Below are 15,766 nucleotides of genomic sequence, written 5' to 3'. Positions count from 1 at the left end.
ATAGGTGAATAGATAAACAAACTGTGGTAGACCCATATGAAATATTATGTAACAATCAAGAGAAATGAGCTATCAAGCCATGAAAAGACATGGAGGAACCTTAAGTATGCACTGCTAAGTGAAAGAAGCCAATCTGAAAAGGCTACACACTGTACGATTCCAATTATATGACATTCTGGAAAAGGCAAAACTATGCAGACAGTAAAAAAAGATACTGGTTGCCAGGAGTTAGGGGGATGAACAGGTGGAGCACAGAAGACTTTCAAGGCAGTGAAACTATTCTGTATAATACATGGCATTTGTCAACACAAAGAGTGAATCCTAATGTATATTATGGATTTTAGTTAATAATAATTTATCAATATTGGCTCACCAATTGTAACAAATGTACCACACTAATGCAAGATGCTAATTAAAAAGGTAAACTGTTGGGGAGGGTGAAGGGAGTACATAGGAACTCTCTGTACTTCTTGTTCAATTTTTCTGTAAATCTAAAACTACTCTATAAAATAAGTTCTATTTATTAAAAACAAAACAAGAAAAGGAATCCACAAGTCCATATTGATAATGAATATATGATAAATAGCGATAATAAAGGAGTGCTCTTCCTTACAATAGAAGGCAGGCTGACAAGTGTGGAAAAAATGACGGAGTTGGGAAATCACCACTTTGCACCCATCAGAGTCAAGATTGGTTCAAGCAATAGTCATGGAGGGCTAAGAAATCCAGAGGGACAGTTTGACAAGGAATAAGATATCTGAAGGTCTCAAAGTGCCTTGCTACAGGTGGCTTATTAGTTGCAAGGGGAAAACAGAAACTATGCAGTGGAGACCCCAGACAATGGATTACCTTGACCAAGTGATCAAAATGAACACCTCCCAATGAGAGGCAGATGGATATTATCCACCTCCAGATGTGACACCTGAGAAGGATACAATGTCACCTATGTAGTACTCTGGCTATGGGTGTATAACCTGAATCTTAATCACAAGGCAACAGCAGATAAGCCTAAATTGAAGAATATTCTACAAAATAAATGACCTGTATTCTTCAAAAATGTTAATGTAATGAAAAACAAGGCAAGTTAAGGAATTCTTCCAGATTAAAGAGATTAGAGCAACATGACAACTAAATGCAACAGATGATTGATCATGAGCTGGATTCTAGACTGGCAGGGAAAAAAAAGCTCTAAAGGAAATTACTGAAGTAACTGACAAAACTGGAATGTAGACAGTAATTTCTATCAGTTTTAAAGTTCATGATTTTGATATCTATACTGTGAATATGTAGGATAATACTGTTGCTCTTAGGAAATACACACTAATGAAAGAGAAAAGATATCTGCACCGCAATTTCAAATGGTCCCCCCAAAATAGTATGTGTGTATGTGCATGTATAATCACAGTCAGACAGGGAGAGGAGAGAGAGAGAGAGTGAACGATCAAAGCAGACGCGGCAAAATGTTAAAAATGGGTGAATCTGTGTAAAAGGTATATAGAAGTTGTCTGTGTTATTATTTGTAATTTTTCTGTAAATTTGAAATTATCTGAAAATAAAAAGTTTAAAGAATGTTAACCTCTCTTATTCTGGCATAAACTTTCTATACTTTGTTGATGAAAGCTCTGATGATAAGCTAATGTTCTTTCCCTTATAAGTCCCTTACTCTTGCTGCCCAGGTGCTCAAAGGATTTTTCTTTTAAGTCCAGTAATTTTTTAGAATTTGTCTTGATGTTGGCTATTCTGGGTCAATATTGTCAGATAACACAGTGTGCTCATTAAACTGTGCATTTTTAATTTTTTTTTTAATTCAGTAAAGTTTTCTTGAATTATAGTCTTTAGTATTTGTTCCTTCAGACTAGTGATGCTAATACGAATTTTAAAACAGGTAATGAACCTGAAAGCTCTACTATATAAAATAATGATAGTAATAAAAACTTCATTATTATCTATCCATTCCAATATTATTGATAACCTACTATGTGAAAGGTATACCTATTCCACAAAAATAAGACATGGAAAAAATGTCTAGTAGGTCAACTAATCATGTACTGAATAACTGTTCCCCAAACGACTTCATATTGCTAGTAATACAGAAAAGAGTATACTTTAGAGTGTTCAATTTCTGCCCAGGTTTTATCCTGTACTTAGTATTCTACTATTTAATCTCAATACTTGAGATGTACAAAGAATTATTCTCTAATATACTTAAAATTCAGTCCAAGAAACTCTTGAAAAATGAGATGAGGGGGCTTCCCTGGTGGCGCAGTGGTTGAGAGTCTGCCTGCCAATGCAGGGGATACGGGTTCGAGCCCTGGTCTGGGAAGATCCCACATGCCACGGAGCAACTGGGCCCGTGAGCCACAATTACTGAGCCTGCGCGTCTGAAGCCTGTGCTCCACAACAAGGGAGGCCACGATAGTGAGAGGCCCGCACACCGCGATGAAGAGTGGCCCCCACTTGCCACAGCTAGAGAAAGCCCTCGCACAGAAACAAAGACCCAACACAGCCATAAATAAATAAATAAATAAATTTAATACTTGCTACTCTAACTAGCTCCTCTGACATCTCTCTGTATTCACTATTAAAAAAAAAAAAAAAAAAAGAAATGGGTGGAATCGATAAGGAGGGCTGAAAAAAAAAAAATGAGATGAGTATAAACAACTGAAATCCAATTAATATTTTTAAGCTGGATATCCATTTCCCATTTTTTTAAAAAGGCACTTGGCACTATATTAATAGTGGAATCAAATTTGTTTACTTTCATATGTGTTATTATGTCATACAAAATTTAATCCAGAAAAAAACTCTTAGCTAAATTTTTTAATATTTTAAAGACTATCAAAAAGTCAGAAATAAACTCACAATGAGTATGTATTAAATATACTGCTGAACAACTATTTTAAAAAAGTAATTATCTTACCATTTCTAGTAGAATAGCTTGAGTTTTGGCCTCTTTTTCTGCCTTTATTTCTTCTACTTCTTCAGCCGATCTTCCTTTGAAATCGTCAATTTCTTCATCTGCCCCTATTCGACCACTCTGTAAGGCAGAAGTTACTCATATATATATTTAAAGAATAGAAAAATCTAAGAAACATGAGAGACATTATGCTTTATTCTTAGTTGCATCAAATGTGTTAGAACATTTGTTTCACAAATGTGAAACAAACTTACCTCTGAAAATTGATTTAGATGAATTCAATAATACTAGCCAGACTAGGCATCTAATTTATTTTTAAATCAAAATAAACATTTACATAGGAACTATCTGGTATCCAACTAAGTGCTGAATACAGAAGATAAATGGTCTTAGAAATTAAGCATTAAATCCCAACTATAAAGATAAATTCAGCTTTGAGGAAGCCTCATACGCAGAAATTTTTACCTTAAAAGATCTGAGGGAAAAAGTCTCCACTATGCCACAGAAATTTCTGGGTTCTAGCCTGGCTCAAAAGTATCCCCAGTTGAAAAGTTCCTTCACAAGCTGATAATTTAATTTAGGCTTAAAGTTACACTCCTATCTAGAGTTAAGATATGAGAGAAATATTTCCCCAAGGTATTCATATAAGCTTCCAGAGCTAAGGAAAGAATATTAGGGAAATAAAAAGATAGGTAGAAAAATGAGTATCTCCCTGGAAGAGAAAAAGAACTCTAAACTTGTCCTAGTATTATTGATCAAGCAAGACAATCATTCTGAAGAAATAAGTTTTAATAAGGTAAAAAGCAAATTTTATGCAAAACATTAATATGTATGTACATTCAATCACAAGAAGACTCTACTTACATCTAGTTGTTCCCTTGTAGGTTCTGGTGATCGATCAGGAATTAATAGATCAGGAGGATCATCAAATGGATCATCTAAAATCACTGTATGATTTATCCTTACAAAATAAATCCAAGTCAAATGTTACATTTATGTCATTTCAGAATCCATGTTTTACTTTTTATAAAAATTATAACAAATATCTTAAGTACCTCTAACACCAAAAAAAACCATAAGCTCTTAAATTTTATTGCACAAGGATATTACTAGTGTACACTTTCACAATTAGTGTTACTGTTTTTGATTGTTTGATATTATATGTTATACTTATTACTCTGTATTACACTAAGATGTACTATAAATGACTAAATCTTAGTAATTTTGTCATATCTCTCAATAATCTGCATTTTTTAAAAGCTAAAGGATTAATAATTCCTCCCAACATAAGCATTTATAATTAGTACAAGTTATTTTTTTAAATAAAGGTCTTCCCTATTATAAAGATTCTTATAGTCACATTTTAGAATTATCCAAAAACCAGTCCTACATATGCCATCCCCATTACCTGTCAAACATCACATATAAAACATTCTACTACATTTCAATAGTAAACTGTAACCATACCTGATATCTTGATATGGTACAAAGTCCTTATCAACAAAGGTCTCATTAATTTTCTTAATTATGTCCATGCCTTCTGTTACCTCACCAAACACTGTATGAACACCATCAAGGTAATCTAGATTATCTCCTGTTGTAATAAGAAACTATATAGAAAGACATAGAATAAATACAAATACATATATAATTCAAACTGAAATCAGTTACAAAAGACTACATTAATTACATGAATTCTCACCTACTTGTCACTACTACTAAGTATAAGGCACAAAGCTTAAACATAAAATATCAATAAATACAGATGCTCTGATTGTTTAAAATACTTGAACAAACCAAATCTCAGTTTTTTCACATGTAAACTGTGAGGGAAAAAAAGCATCTACTCCGATGGGGCTGTTGTGACAATGAATGAAAGGTGCTCAACATGACCTGCTTTGAAGTAAGTAATAAACACTGAAAGGAAACGGGCCACACTGTGAACAGTGATATTCCATGAATGGTGGGATTGTAGGTAATGTTATTTTCATCTTTGTGCTTTTCTGTATTTTCTAAATTCCTCCCAATGGACATGTTTTACTTTTAAAGGAACAAAATAATAAGGATTTTTTTAACATAGGAAAAAATAGTGTCATGTTTTTCTTCTAACAAATATCTTTGATTGAAATTCTCTCATTACTAGATAGTTTACAAAGATAATTTTGTGGGTTCCCTCCAGCAAAACTCATCTCCTCACCCATTTCCTAACCTGAGATCCATGCTGATCACTGCCATTGTTCACCATGGACACAGTGCCCTTCTTCCTGTGCTTAATTCTTGGCACTTTTTCAGCATCGAAAAAGCTTGCTTGATCACCATACAGTTGACTAAAAATACATATAATAAGGTTATAAAATATAAGTATACTCAACATGAAATATAAAACTACTAGGGTTACATATAGGGCGCTAGGGTTAACATATAAGGTTACCATTTGTTTTTGGTTTTTTTCGGCTGCACGCCTGGCTTGCGGGATGCAACCCGTGCCGCCTGCAGTGGAAGGGCAGAGTCTTAACCACTGGACCACCAGGGAAGTCCCAAGTTACCATTTCTTTATAGAAATGCCACTATGATTCAAAATATTCCTTTTATTTGCTATAGACATTTATGGAACTTGGGGAAAATCTATATTTGAACCATATTTTAAAATGCAGACTGAAATATGCTACTTAACATTGTTAAGAGGTAATTCTATTTTTACTCATTTGAAAATAAAAGAACTTACCCAAAAACTGACTCTCCTCCACGGCCAGTCCCTGTAGGATCACCAGTCTGTATGATAAAATCCCTCTATAATATATAGGATACTTTGTTAATTCAGAGAGCTTGCTAGATAGTTCCAATAACAAAGAACATGACTAATATCCACCAACTCACCTGTACATTGTGAATAAGGCAATAATTGTAATATTTTATTTTGCACAACTTCAGGAAATTCAAGCAAGCTGAAAGAAAGTAAATAGTAAATTTATCACAGTAGTTCACAAATATATTTTTAACCACGTAAAAGCACAGTTAGTATAGTTTAATTTCTAAACTACCATACAGAAACTTCCTCCCCAAATTGTCAAATGACCAAAGCCATTGAAAAAGGTAGTAATCCTAGAAAAAGGCAATATGTTTTAAATTATCACCTTATTCTCTTTTTCTTTTGATTTCTTGGGCATCTGAACTATATAGAAAACTGAAACTTATCTGGGATAAGCAATCATTTGTTGATGAATTGATTTTTTGTAAGAGAAAAAAAAAACTAAAGAGGACACTATGATTGGAAAGGATCTAGCAGAGTATCTGAAAATGGGTACAGATTATTTATATTAGAGAAAACAAAATATCTGGGACCATTTTTTTCACAATGATTAAATAGCCCTTCACAAAAATCCATATACTTATCATGTACCATGTTTTTTAAATAAATTCACTCATTTACCCAATAAACACTGACTGAGAATCTTCTAAGTACCTGTCACTGTTGTTAGGTCAAATGCCATTAAATCTTGATCTCTGCCCTTAACAAGTTTATAGACTAGTTGTAGAGAAACATGCTAACAACTTCTCAAGGCACTAAGCTAGAAACCAAACAGACAAAAAGACATATGAGGCGGTCCCTGCCCTCAAGGAGCTTACACTAAACTAGGGTCCTTACACCTGAACACAAATAGTTACAATAGTGGGCACACCTGATAATACCATCTGTGCACTTAAATGGTACAAAGTTTAAAAGTGGTTTTAAATATGCCACACAAGTTGAAAAGAGATTGTTTCTGGCTGGGGAAATGAGAAGACCTCCTGGAGGCTTAAGGGAACATTAAAAGAACTGGATTGGCAGAGAGTAGAGAGTGGGCATTTCAAGCTGGGAAGACATTATGAAATACCCTGGAAGTGGGAATTTAAATGTTTTGGGGAGGGTCCAGGAGACTAGTCTAACTTCTATAACTTCTCCAGTGACACAGAGGAATACAGAATTAAAAAGCTGGAGAGGGGGGCTTCCCTGGTGGCGCAGTGGTTGAGAATCTGCCTGCCAATGTAGGGGACACGGGTTCGAGCCCTGGTCTGGGAAGATCCCACATGCCACGGAGCAACTGGGCCCGTGAGCCACAATTACTGAGCCTGCGCGTCTGGAGCCTGTGCTCCGCAACAAGAGAGGCCGCGATGGTGAGAGGCCCGCGCACGGCGATGAAGAGTGGTCCCCACTTGCCGCAACTAGAGAAAGTCCTCGCACAGAAACAAAGACTCAACACAGTCAGTCAGTCAGTCATTCATAAATAAATAAATAAATAAATAAATAAATAAACGAACGTGAATTTCTTTAAAAAAAAAAAAAGCAAACTGGGCTATTCATTTCAGTAACAGTCAAGTGGTCTTAGTTTGCATTAAAAAAAAAAAAGCTGGAGAGGTAAGATGGAGCCAAGTTATTGGAGGGTCTTGAATATCAGGCTTTTGATCATTTTTCTAGAAAAAAATGTATTCCTGGAGTTACTGTTAAACATATAGGAATAGTCCTTTAACTAGAAAACAAAAATAATGAATCTAAGTAGTGATCAACAATGGTTGCCAAAATCTTTAGGTGAAAAGCTAATGGGAACACTATAACAGATACATCAGGTAGACAGACCTGAACCACTAACCAATTTTAACAACACAAAAAGATCCAACCAGACATCAAGTGCCTCCTGAATGTGATGCAGTTGGAAGTACAGTCTACCTGATATGAAATATTCTTGCCAAAAACATTAAACCTGAATCTGATCAAGGCTCTGGATCTAAGTAGAAATTCATGAGAAATAGAAGGGATAGAAGAATATATTAAAAGACACAACAGGGATAAAATCAGTCAAATCCAAAATGAAAAAAATTCTACAAATGACCCAGATTCTTTCTCAAAAATTTTTCAGGGAAAAAAGGGGGCGGGGGGAACTTACAGATTAAAAGATATTTAAGAGATGTATCAACCAATATAATATATGGACCTTCTTACAAGACTAGACTAAACACACTCTTATCATACAATCCAGCAATCATATTCCTTTGCATTTACCCAAAGGATTTGGAAACGGGTCTATGCAAAAACTTGCACACGGATGTTTATAGCAGCTTTATTCATAACTGCCAAAACTTGGAAGCAATCAAGATGTCCTTCAGTAAGTGAATGGATAAATAATCTGTGGTACAACCAGACAATGAAATATTATTCAAGGCAAAAATAATTGAGATATCAAGCCATGAAAAGACAGGGGAGCCTAAAATGCATTACTCAGTGAAAGAAGTCAATCTGAAAAGGCTACGTACTGTATGGTTCCATCTGTGTAACATTCTGGAAAAAGCAAAACTATGGAGACAATAAAAGATAAGTGGTTGCCAGGAGATGTGGGGGAGGGGAATGAACAGGCAGAGCACAGAGGATTTTTAGGGCAGTGAAATTACTCTGTATGATACTGTAATGGTGGATACATGTCACTATACATTTGTCCAAAGCCACAGAATGCACACCACCGAGAGTGTACCCTAACATAAATAATGGACTTTGGGTGATAATGATGTGTCAATATAGGTTCATCAAATGTACCACTGTAGTAATAAATGTAAAGTATGTACAATGTTACATGGTAGAAACATTACAAATGTATTACAAATGTACCATTCTGGTGGGAGGTACTGACAATGGCAGAAGCCTGTGCACTGGGGGTAGGGGGGATATGGGAAATCTCTGTACCTTCACCTCAGTTTTGCTATGAACCTTAAAGTGCTTTAAAAAAATAAAGTCTTAATTTTAAAATGGGGTAGGGGAGAACCTATAGATTAAAAAATATTTAAGAGGGACTTCCCTGGCGGTCCAGTGGTTAAGACTCCGCGCTTCCAATGCAGGGGGTGCGGGTTCCATCCCTGGCGGGGGAACTAAGATCCCGCAAGCCGTGGGGTGCGACCAAAAAAAAAAAAAAATTTAAAAATTTAAACATCCAGTGGAATGGGGCTATAAATGAAACATTTCACAACTGTTAAACGAAGCTGATCATCAGCACATGAGCGTTCATTTACATGATTCTACTTCTGTATATGTTTCAAGTTTTCTATAATAAAAAGTTTTTTAAAAAAAGAAAGAAAAAGAAGGGAGAGAAGGAGGGAGGAAAAAAGAAAAATAAGTCTGGATATATTTACTATAAATTGATAAGTAGTTACATATAGAAGTAGATATCCAATCACATGCTTACAAATATATACAAATAGGGTGGACTTATGTTTTTAGTGTCCCAAGCTATCTTTGCAGAAACACTGCTTGGCCATTTTGTCTGTGTTAATTAGGTGACATAACCCTACCTCCCGTTTAGTCTCTCATAGTTCTACGGAAAAAGGCCCACTCACTTGCCAGGTGCTGCTCCACATGGAGAGTGTCAAACTCAAAGGAAAGCAAATCCAAAAGATGAAAAATACAATTCCCTATAAAATCCTGTGTACCCCCTGGTCCTGCCATCCTTAAAGCTTACCCCAGTAACATGAGGCAATCAACTGTTTTCTTTAAGCCAGTTTGTGTTGAGTTTCTATCACTTGCACAAAGAGTCCTAATACAACACATATATTTGCATTACTCAATATAATGAACCTTTGGTGTATGCCCTCAAAGTGTCAGGCACTGCACTAGGTGCTCAGGATATAGAGATAATTAAGGCACAGTCCCTATTCTCTTAGAGTTTACATTCTTGAGAGGAGACCAAGACTTGCAAATAATTCCAGGCAAATAGGTAAATCTATAACAAAATATGTACTGTGATTTATAAAAAACCTGAGACAGAACGCAAGAAACCAATAGAACTCTGCTTAGGGACACTGGAGAGTTTCACAGAAGAGATCATGCTTGATCTGAAAGTTGAATAATAAGCAGGAACTTTGCCAAAAGGACAACAGTGGAGAGAAATGTGGGGTAGAGGCAACAGTATGAGAAAGGCATAGAGGTATGGTTGAGTGTTGAGGGGTGGAGATAACTGAGCGTGGGATAAAGTGTAGCACGTCAGGAGGCACTCATGGTACCATATTGCAGCTTGTTTCATTTTCTTTCATAGACTGCATTCCATGGGGGCAGGACCCTGGTTGTAACTAAACTCTCCTGGTCTCCAGCTTCCCCCCACTCTGAAACATTCTCCACACTGCTACTTATTATCGTCCTAAAACAAGAAGTTTGCCATGCCTCCATCCTGCTCTTAAACCCTTCAAAGACTCTGGGCTTCAGTAGGGTACACAAGGCTATTCACGACCTGACCTAACCTAAAAACGTATACAACCAGACTCGCAGTCTGCCATTCTACGGCCAAGCCACGCGGATCTACTTGCTATTTCCAGAAAATTCCAAGCAAACAAGAAAACCCTCGCTCCCACTCATCTTTCAAAGAGCTAGTTCAAGTGCTCTCAATTCTTTGCTAGCTTTGCTTCTCCCCGCCCCCTTCCAAAATTACACCCTCCTCTGGTTTCCATGGCAACTTACACATTCTTCCACTACAACGCTTAAGAAATTAAATGGGTTGCGGCGCCTATTTCCCCCAATGGAAAATTAGACCCTCAAGGACAAGAGGCCCATCCCACGGCTTGGCACAAAGTCTCGCATAGTGAGCGATCAATGAGTGTTTGCTAAGGTTGGGTGCACACCTCCGGACAGCCCTTCCTCCAACCACGAGGGATGCCCACACTCACGGCTCCAAGCCCATCCTCCCTGCTTTCATCAGGATATACTGATTGCACACCAAGGAGTACTGCTTGCGTTCCTCTGACTAGTGAAAAGCAGTAAAGCCGCAAAAGCTATGGGCATTGTATATGCTGCATTACACACACACACACACACACACACACACACACACGCATTTAATAACCACAAGCACCCGCCACCCGGACCCAGCACCAGATGCGGAGAAGGGCTGCTCCTCAAAAAAACTTTTCAACCAGGGCCCGCTAATAAAACAGCGCAGTCGCGGGCACCATCAGCCCAGAAGCTCCAACCAGTCCACGCGGACTGGGAAGAAAAGGCAAAGTGGGGAAAGCAGATAGCTGCCCGGCAGAGAGGTGAGCGGGGCCCGGGCCTCACCGCGCGGCCGCTCCTCCGTGTACAAGTCGATGACGACGTCGCCCAAGGTGGTCTCCAGCAGAACCGCCATGGCGCCCGCTCCTCCTCTGCAACAAGCCCCAGGGGTGACAGGCGCAGCCCAACGTCAACTACGCCAGGCGTCACCCTTGGCGCGACGCCTTTTACGTCATCCCTCCGGCGACAACGCCCCCTTCCGGGAGGCTCCTTTGGGCGGATCTGGTCGGTGCCCCGCCTCGCCCGGCTGTCGGGCGGTGCCGTGGGTCCCGCCCATGGTGCGGCCCTTTTGAAAATCGTCCTTAGCCCTTGGCGACTGGCGTGGAAGCCTGTCACTCAAAGGGGCTTCTGTGAAGGATTTGTGCCCCATCCGAAGAATGGGGGGCTTCCCTGGGCGCAGTGGTTGAGAGTCCGCCTGCCAATGCAGGGGACATGGGTTCGAGCCCTGGTCTGGGAGGATCCCGCATGCCGCGGAGCAACTGGGCCCGTGAGCCACAGCTGCTGGGCCTGCGCTCTAGAGTCCGTGAGCCACAACTACTGAGCCCGCGTGCCACAGCTACTGAGGCCCGCGTGCGTAGAGCCCGTGCTCCGCAACGGGAAAGGCCGCCGCAGTGAGAAGCCCACGCTCCGCAATGAAGAGTGGCCGCTGCTCGCCACAACTAGAGAAAGCCTGCGCGCAGCAACAAAGACCCAGTGCAGCCAAAAATAAATAAATAAAATAAATAAATTTATTAAAAGAAAATGGGGCGCTCTTGCACTGTTGGTGGGAATGTAAACTGATACAGCCACTATGGAGAACAGTATGGAGGTGCCTTAAAAAACTAAAAATAGAGTTACCATACCACCCAGCAATCCCACTACTGGGCATATATCCTGAGAAAACCATAATTCAAAGAGAGTCATGTACCACAATGTTCATTGCAGCTCTATTTACAATAGCCAGGACATGGAAGCAACCTAAGTGTCCATCAACAGACGAATGGATAGAGAAGATGTGGCACATACATACAATGGAATATTAGCCATAAAAAGGAACGAAATGGAGTCATGTGTAGTGAGGTGGATGGACCTAGAGTCTGTCATACAGAGTGAAGTAAGTCAGAAAGAGAAAAACAAATACCATATGCTAACACATATATATGGAATCTAAAAAAAAAAAAAAGGTTCTGAAGAACCTCAGTGCAGGACAGGAATAAAGACGCGCAGACGTAGAGAATGGATTTGAGGACACAGGGAGGGGGAAGGGTAAGCTGAGACGAAGTGAGAGAGTGGCATGGACATATAGACACTACCAAATGTAAAACAGATAGGTAGTGGGAAGCAGCTGCATAGCACAGGGAGATCAGCTCGGTGCTTTGTGTCCCCCTAGAGGGGTGGGATAGAGAGGGTGGTAGGGAGACACAAGAGGGAGGAGATAATGGGGATGTATGTATATGTATAGTTGATTCACTTTGTTATACAGCAGCAACTAACACAACAATGTAAAGCAATTATACTCCAATAAAGATGTTAAAAAAAAAAAGAATGGGGCGGACCTTCCTTTAATGCTCTTTAGGCCCCCCCTTCGCTGCAGAGGGGGCGGGGTGGGGAGACCGCGGTGCCACCTTCCCCTGCCCTGTTGGGACAACTACTCGGAGTTTCCTAGTTGGTCTCTTTTTATCTCCCAGAATCAGAAACTTTAGGCCTTAAAGGTAGAATTTACTACCCAGAAAGATGGTTAACAGGGAGTTCTTTCCTGGCTAATTGTGTCTAGGGAAAACACTATACCTGTTACAGCAGCAGATGGTGGGTGGGTCCTTAGTGCAACAAGCTAAAGATGGTAGGCTTCAGCCTGTATCTCTACTGGTTTTATCAGTACTCTTGATGAAATAAGAGAAAACAATTTTAAGGCAAGACAAAGAAGTTCAAGATCAATGACTGTAATAGTGTAACTCTAAATGTGAGAAGCAACAAGAGGGAACATTTCCTGGACCATAAGGGACTAGTAAGACAGGCGGTCTAGAGGCTTTGGGCTACTGTTAACAGGGTCTAGTACAGTAGTAGCACATTGAGTGGCCTATCAACGAAATCCTCGCTTAGCCTGGGAATGAGCATTCCTAGCACCCCGGGATAAATTGGTCATGAAATGCCTCGCAAACCTTGGTTGAAATTAAGACCTAAAGGGAAGGGATTGTAAAATAAAAAATGTTGCCCACCATCCAGTTCTACAAGAATCAAGTCATTAGCCGCTGCAGTCACTGGCCTATAATACACCTTGAAAGGAATTCAGGGCGAAGATCAGGATGAGGCACTTTGTGCTCTGGGAAAACTGACGGAACTGGCTCTCAGTTAGATATTTTCAGGAGAAAATTTCATGAACCCGGTTGCTTGCATCTTCTCACACTTAGAAAAGCACTAAAACCGTTAACTAAGATATTTGTTCCTCTCGAATAGCACTAACCTACTAAGGTGATTGATTTCATGTACCCCTTCACCAAAATCACATATATACTGGCCTCCGTCTTTACCTCTTCAGAACAGTTCTCAGAGCTCTCTGAGAGACTATCTCCCAGGTTATAATCCTCAGGTTGGCTCAGATAAAATTTTCCATTTATTTCATAGGTTGACTATTAATTTTTTCATTGACACTCTAACCTAGAAGACTTATGAAACTACTTTTGTCTTCCTTTGAGGGTTTCCATGAAAAGTTTATTCCCCAAACTCTCCTGGTCAAGCTGACCGCTCTTTTTTATGTCATTTTATACACACTTATAACCTCCAGTAACTTCATTTCTTTTTTTTTTTTTTTTAATGGCTGTCTTGGGTCTTCGTTTCTGTGCGAGGGCTTTCTCTAAGTTGCAGCAAGCGGGGGCCACTCTTCATCGCGGTGCGCGGGCCTCTCACTATCGCGGCCTCTCTTGTTGCGGAGCACAGGCTCCAGACGCGCAGGCTCAGTAATTGTGGCTCACGGGCCCAACTGCTCCGCGGCATGTGGGATCTTCCCAGACTAGGGCTCGAACCCATGTCCCCTGCATTAGCAGGCAGACTCTTCAACCACTGCGCCACCAGGGAAGCCCTCCAGTAACTTCATTTCTGACTAAAAACCAAAGTTTCTGTAGTCTACAAGGCCTTACATGATATTCTGTCACCCCTCTTCCTGTCTTTTCTCTTAGTCCCATGAAGTCACACTAGCCTTTGCTATTCTTTGAACAATATGGGTCAGGGGGTGGGGTGAGGGGTTCTGCCTGAGGCCCTTTGCATTGCTGTCCCATCTGGTTGGAACCCTCTTTCTCCAGTTACTTGCATAGCTCTCTTTCACCTCCTTTAGGTCCCTTGCTCATATGTCACCTCTCAGTGAGCCCTTCCCTGACCACTATAATTAAAGTTAACCTGGGACTTCCCTGACGGTCCAGTGGTTAAGACTCTGCACTTCCACTGCAGGGGGCACAGGTTCGATCCCTGATCGGGGAAGCTAAGATCCCACATGCCTCCTGGTGTGGCCAAAAAAAAAAGTTAACCCCACATACATACACTTTTATTTTTCTACATAGTGCTTTTTACCATCTAACGTGCTAGTTAGGAATTTGTTTATATTTGTATGTTGTTACTAGAATGTCAGCTCTAGAGGGAGAGCCAATTTTGTCTGTTTTGTTTACTGCTCTATCCTTAGTGCCTATGACAGCCTGCCACATAATAGGTGAATAATTATTTATTGAATGAATGAATATTGGCAATTAATTAAAGAAATGCAAATTAAAATAACAATGAAATTGTTGATGGAAATGTTAAATAGTACAGCCACTTTGGAAGAGAGTTTGGCATTTTCTTACAAAGCAAAACATTACCTTACCATGAATTCAAGCAATCACTCACCTAGGTATTTACCCAAATAAGTGGAGTCTTATATCCACACAAAAACCTGCACACAAATGTTTATAGCAGCTTAATTCATACCTGCCAAAATTCAGGAGCAACTGAGACTTTTTTTTAATAGATGAATGAATAAACAAACTGGTTTAACAAGGTGGAATAAACATCCATACAATGGAATATTATTTAAAGATCAAAAGAAATGAGCTAGCAAGCCATGAAAAGACATGGCAGACCTTAAATACATATTGGTAAGTGAAAGAAGCCAGTGTGAAAAAGCTACATACTGTGTAATTCCAACTATATGACAACTACTCCTTTTCTGATAAAGGAAAACTATGTAAACAGTAGAAAGATCAGTGGTTGCCAAGTTTCTGGCAGAATGAGGGAGAGATGAGTAGTTGAAACACAGGGATTTTTAGGACAGTGAAACTATTTTGTATGATGCTATAATGGTGGATATTATGTATTTGCCAAACCCTGAATAACTGTACGACACAAAGAGTGAACCCTATTATAAACTATGGACTTTAGTTAATAATAGTGTATGAATATTGGTTTATCAGTTGTAACAAATGTACCAGACTAATTCAATATGTTAATAATAGGGGAAACTGGGAGATGGAGGAGAGGGTATATAAGAACTCCCCATAATTTCTCCTCAATTATTCTTTAAACCTTAAGTTGCTCTAAAAAAAGTGTGTATACAGAAAAAGAGATTTACCATTTTTCAACTTTTACTTAAGTGATTCAAAAGATAAACAGTCCTAAATATTAAATTTTACATATATACCACTTAACATATTTTATGGTTTTATGGTTACATTTTCCATGATTATCTCTAAATACTGAGTCCCCTGAGATAGTCAGCTTCCACTCCTATCCAACGCCACTCATATAAAAACCTTAACCTTACTGTAGCAGGGGCTTAGATCCAG

General features: G+C 39.2%; 1 protein-coding gene across 1 annotated transcript in view; it reads right to left on the bottom strand.

Annotated features, from left to right (window-relative positions):
* The window catches only part of PPIL4 (peptidylprolyl isomerase like 4), a 32,875-nt gene extending 21,685 nt beyond the window's left edge, over nucleotides 1–11,190 (bottom strand). The window contains exons 1-7 of the mRNA XM_036871664.1: nucleotides 10,986–11,190; nucleotides 5,795–5,862; nucleotides 5,643–5,707; nucleotides 5,127–5,244; nucleotides 4,385–4,527; nucleotides 3,782–3,878; nucleotides 2,921–3,037 (exon numbers count right to left, since the gene is read on the bottom strand). Of these exons, the coding sequence (XP_036727559.1) occupies nucleotides 2,921–3,037; nucleotides 3,782–3,878; nucleotides 4,385–4,527; nucleotides 5,127–5,244; nucleotides 5,643–5,707; nucleotides 5,795–5,862; nucleotides 10,986–11,055 (678 nt within the window). The 5' untranslated portion in view covers nucleotides 11,056–11,190. The remainder of the gene's footprint in view (nucleotides 1–2,920; nucleotides 3,038–3,781; nucleotides 3,879–4,384; nucleotides 4,528–5,126; nucleotides 5,245–5,642; nucleotides 5,708–5,794; nucleotides 5,863–10,985) is intronic.
* Nucleotides 11,191–15,766: the final 4,576 nt, after the last annotated feature.

This window comes from Balaenoptera musculus, chromosome 12 (assembly GCF_009873245.2).
Source record: "Balaenoptera musculus isolate JJ_BM4_2016_0621 chromosome 12, mBalMus1.pri.v3, whole genome shotgun sequence".
In the NCBI taxonomy this organism is placed as follows: domain Eukaryota; kingdom Metazoa; phylum Chordata; class Mammalia; order Artiodactyla; family Balaenopteridae; genus Balaenoptera; species Balaenoptera musculus.
Note: the sequence above shows the minus strand (reverse complement) of the source record. Positions and strands in the feature narration are given on the sequence as shown.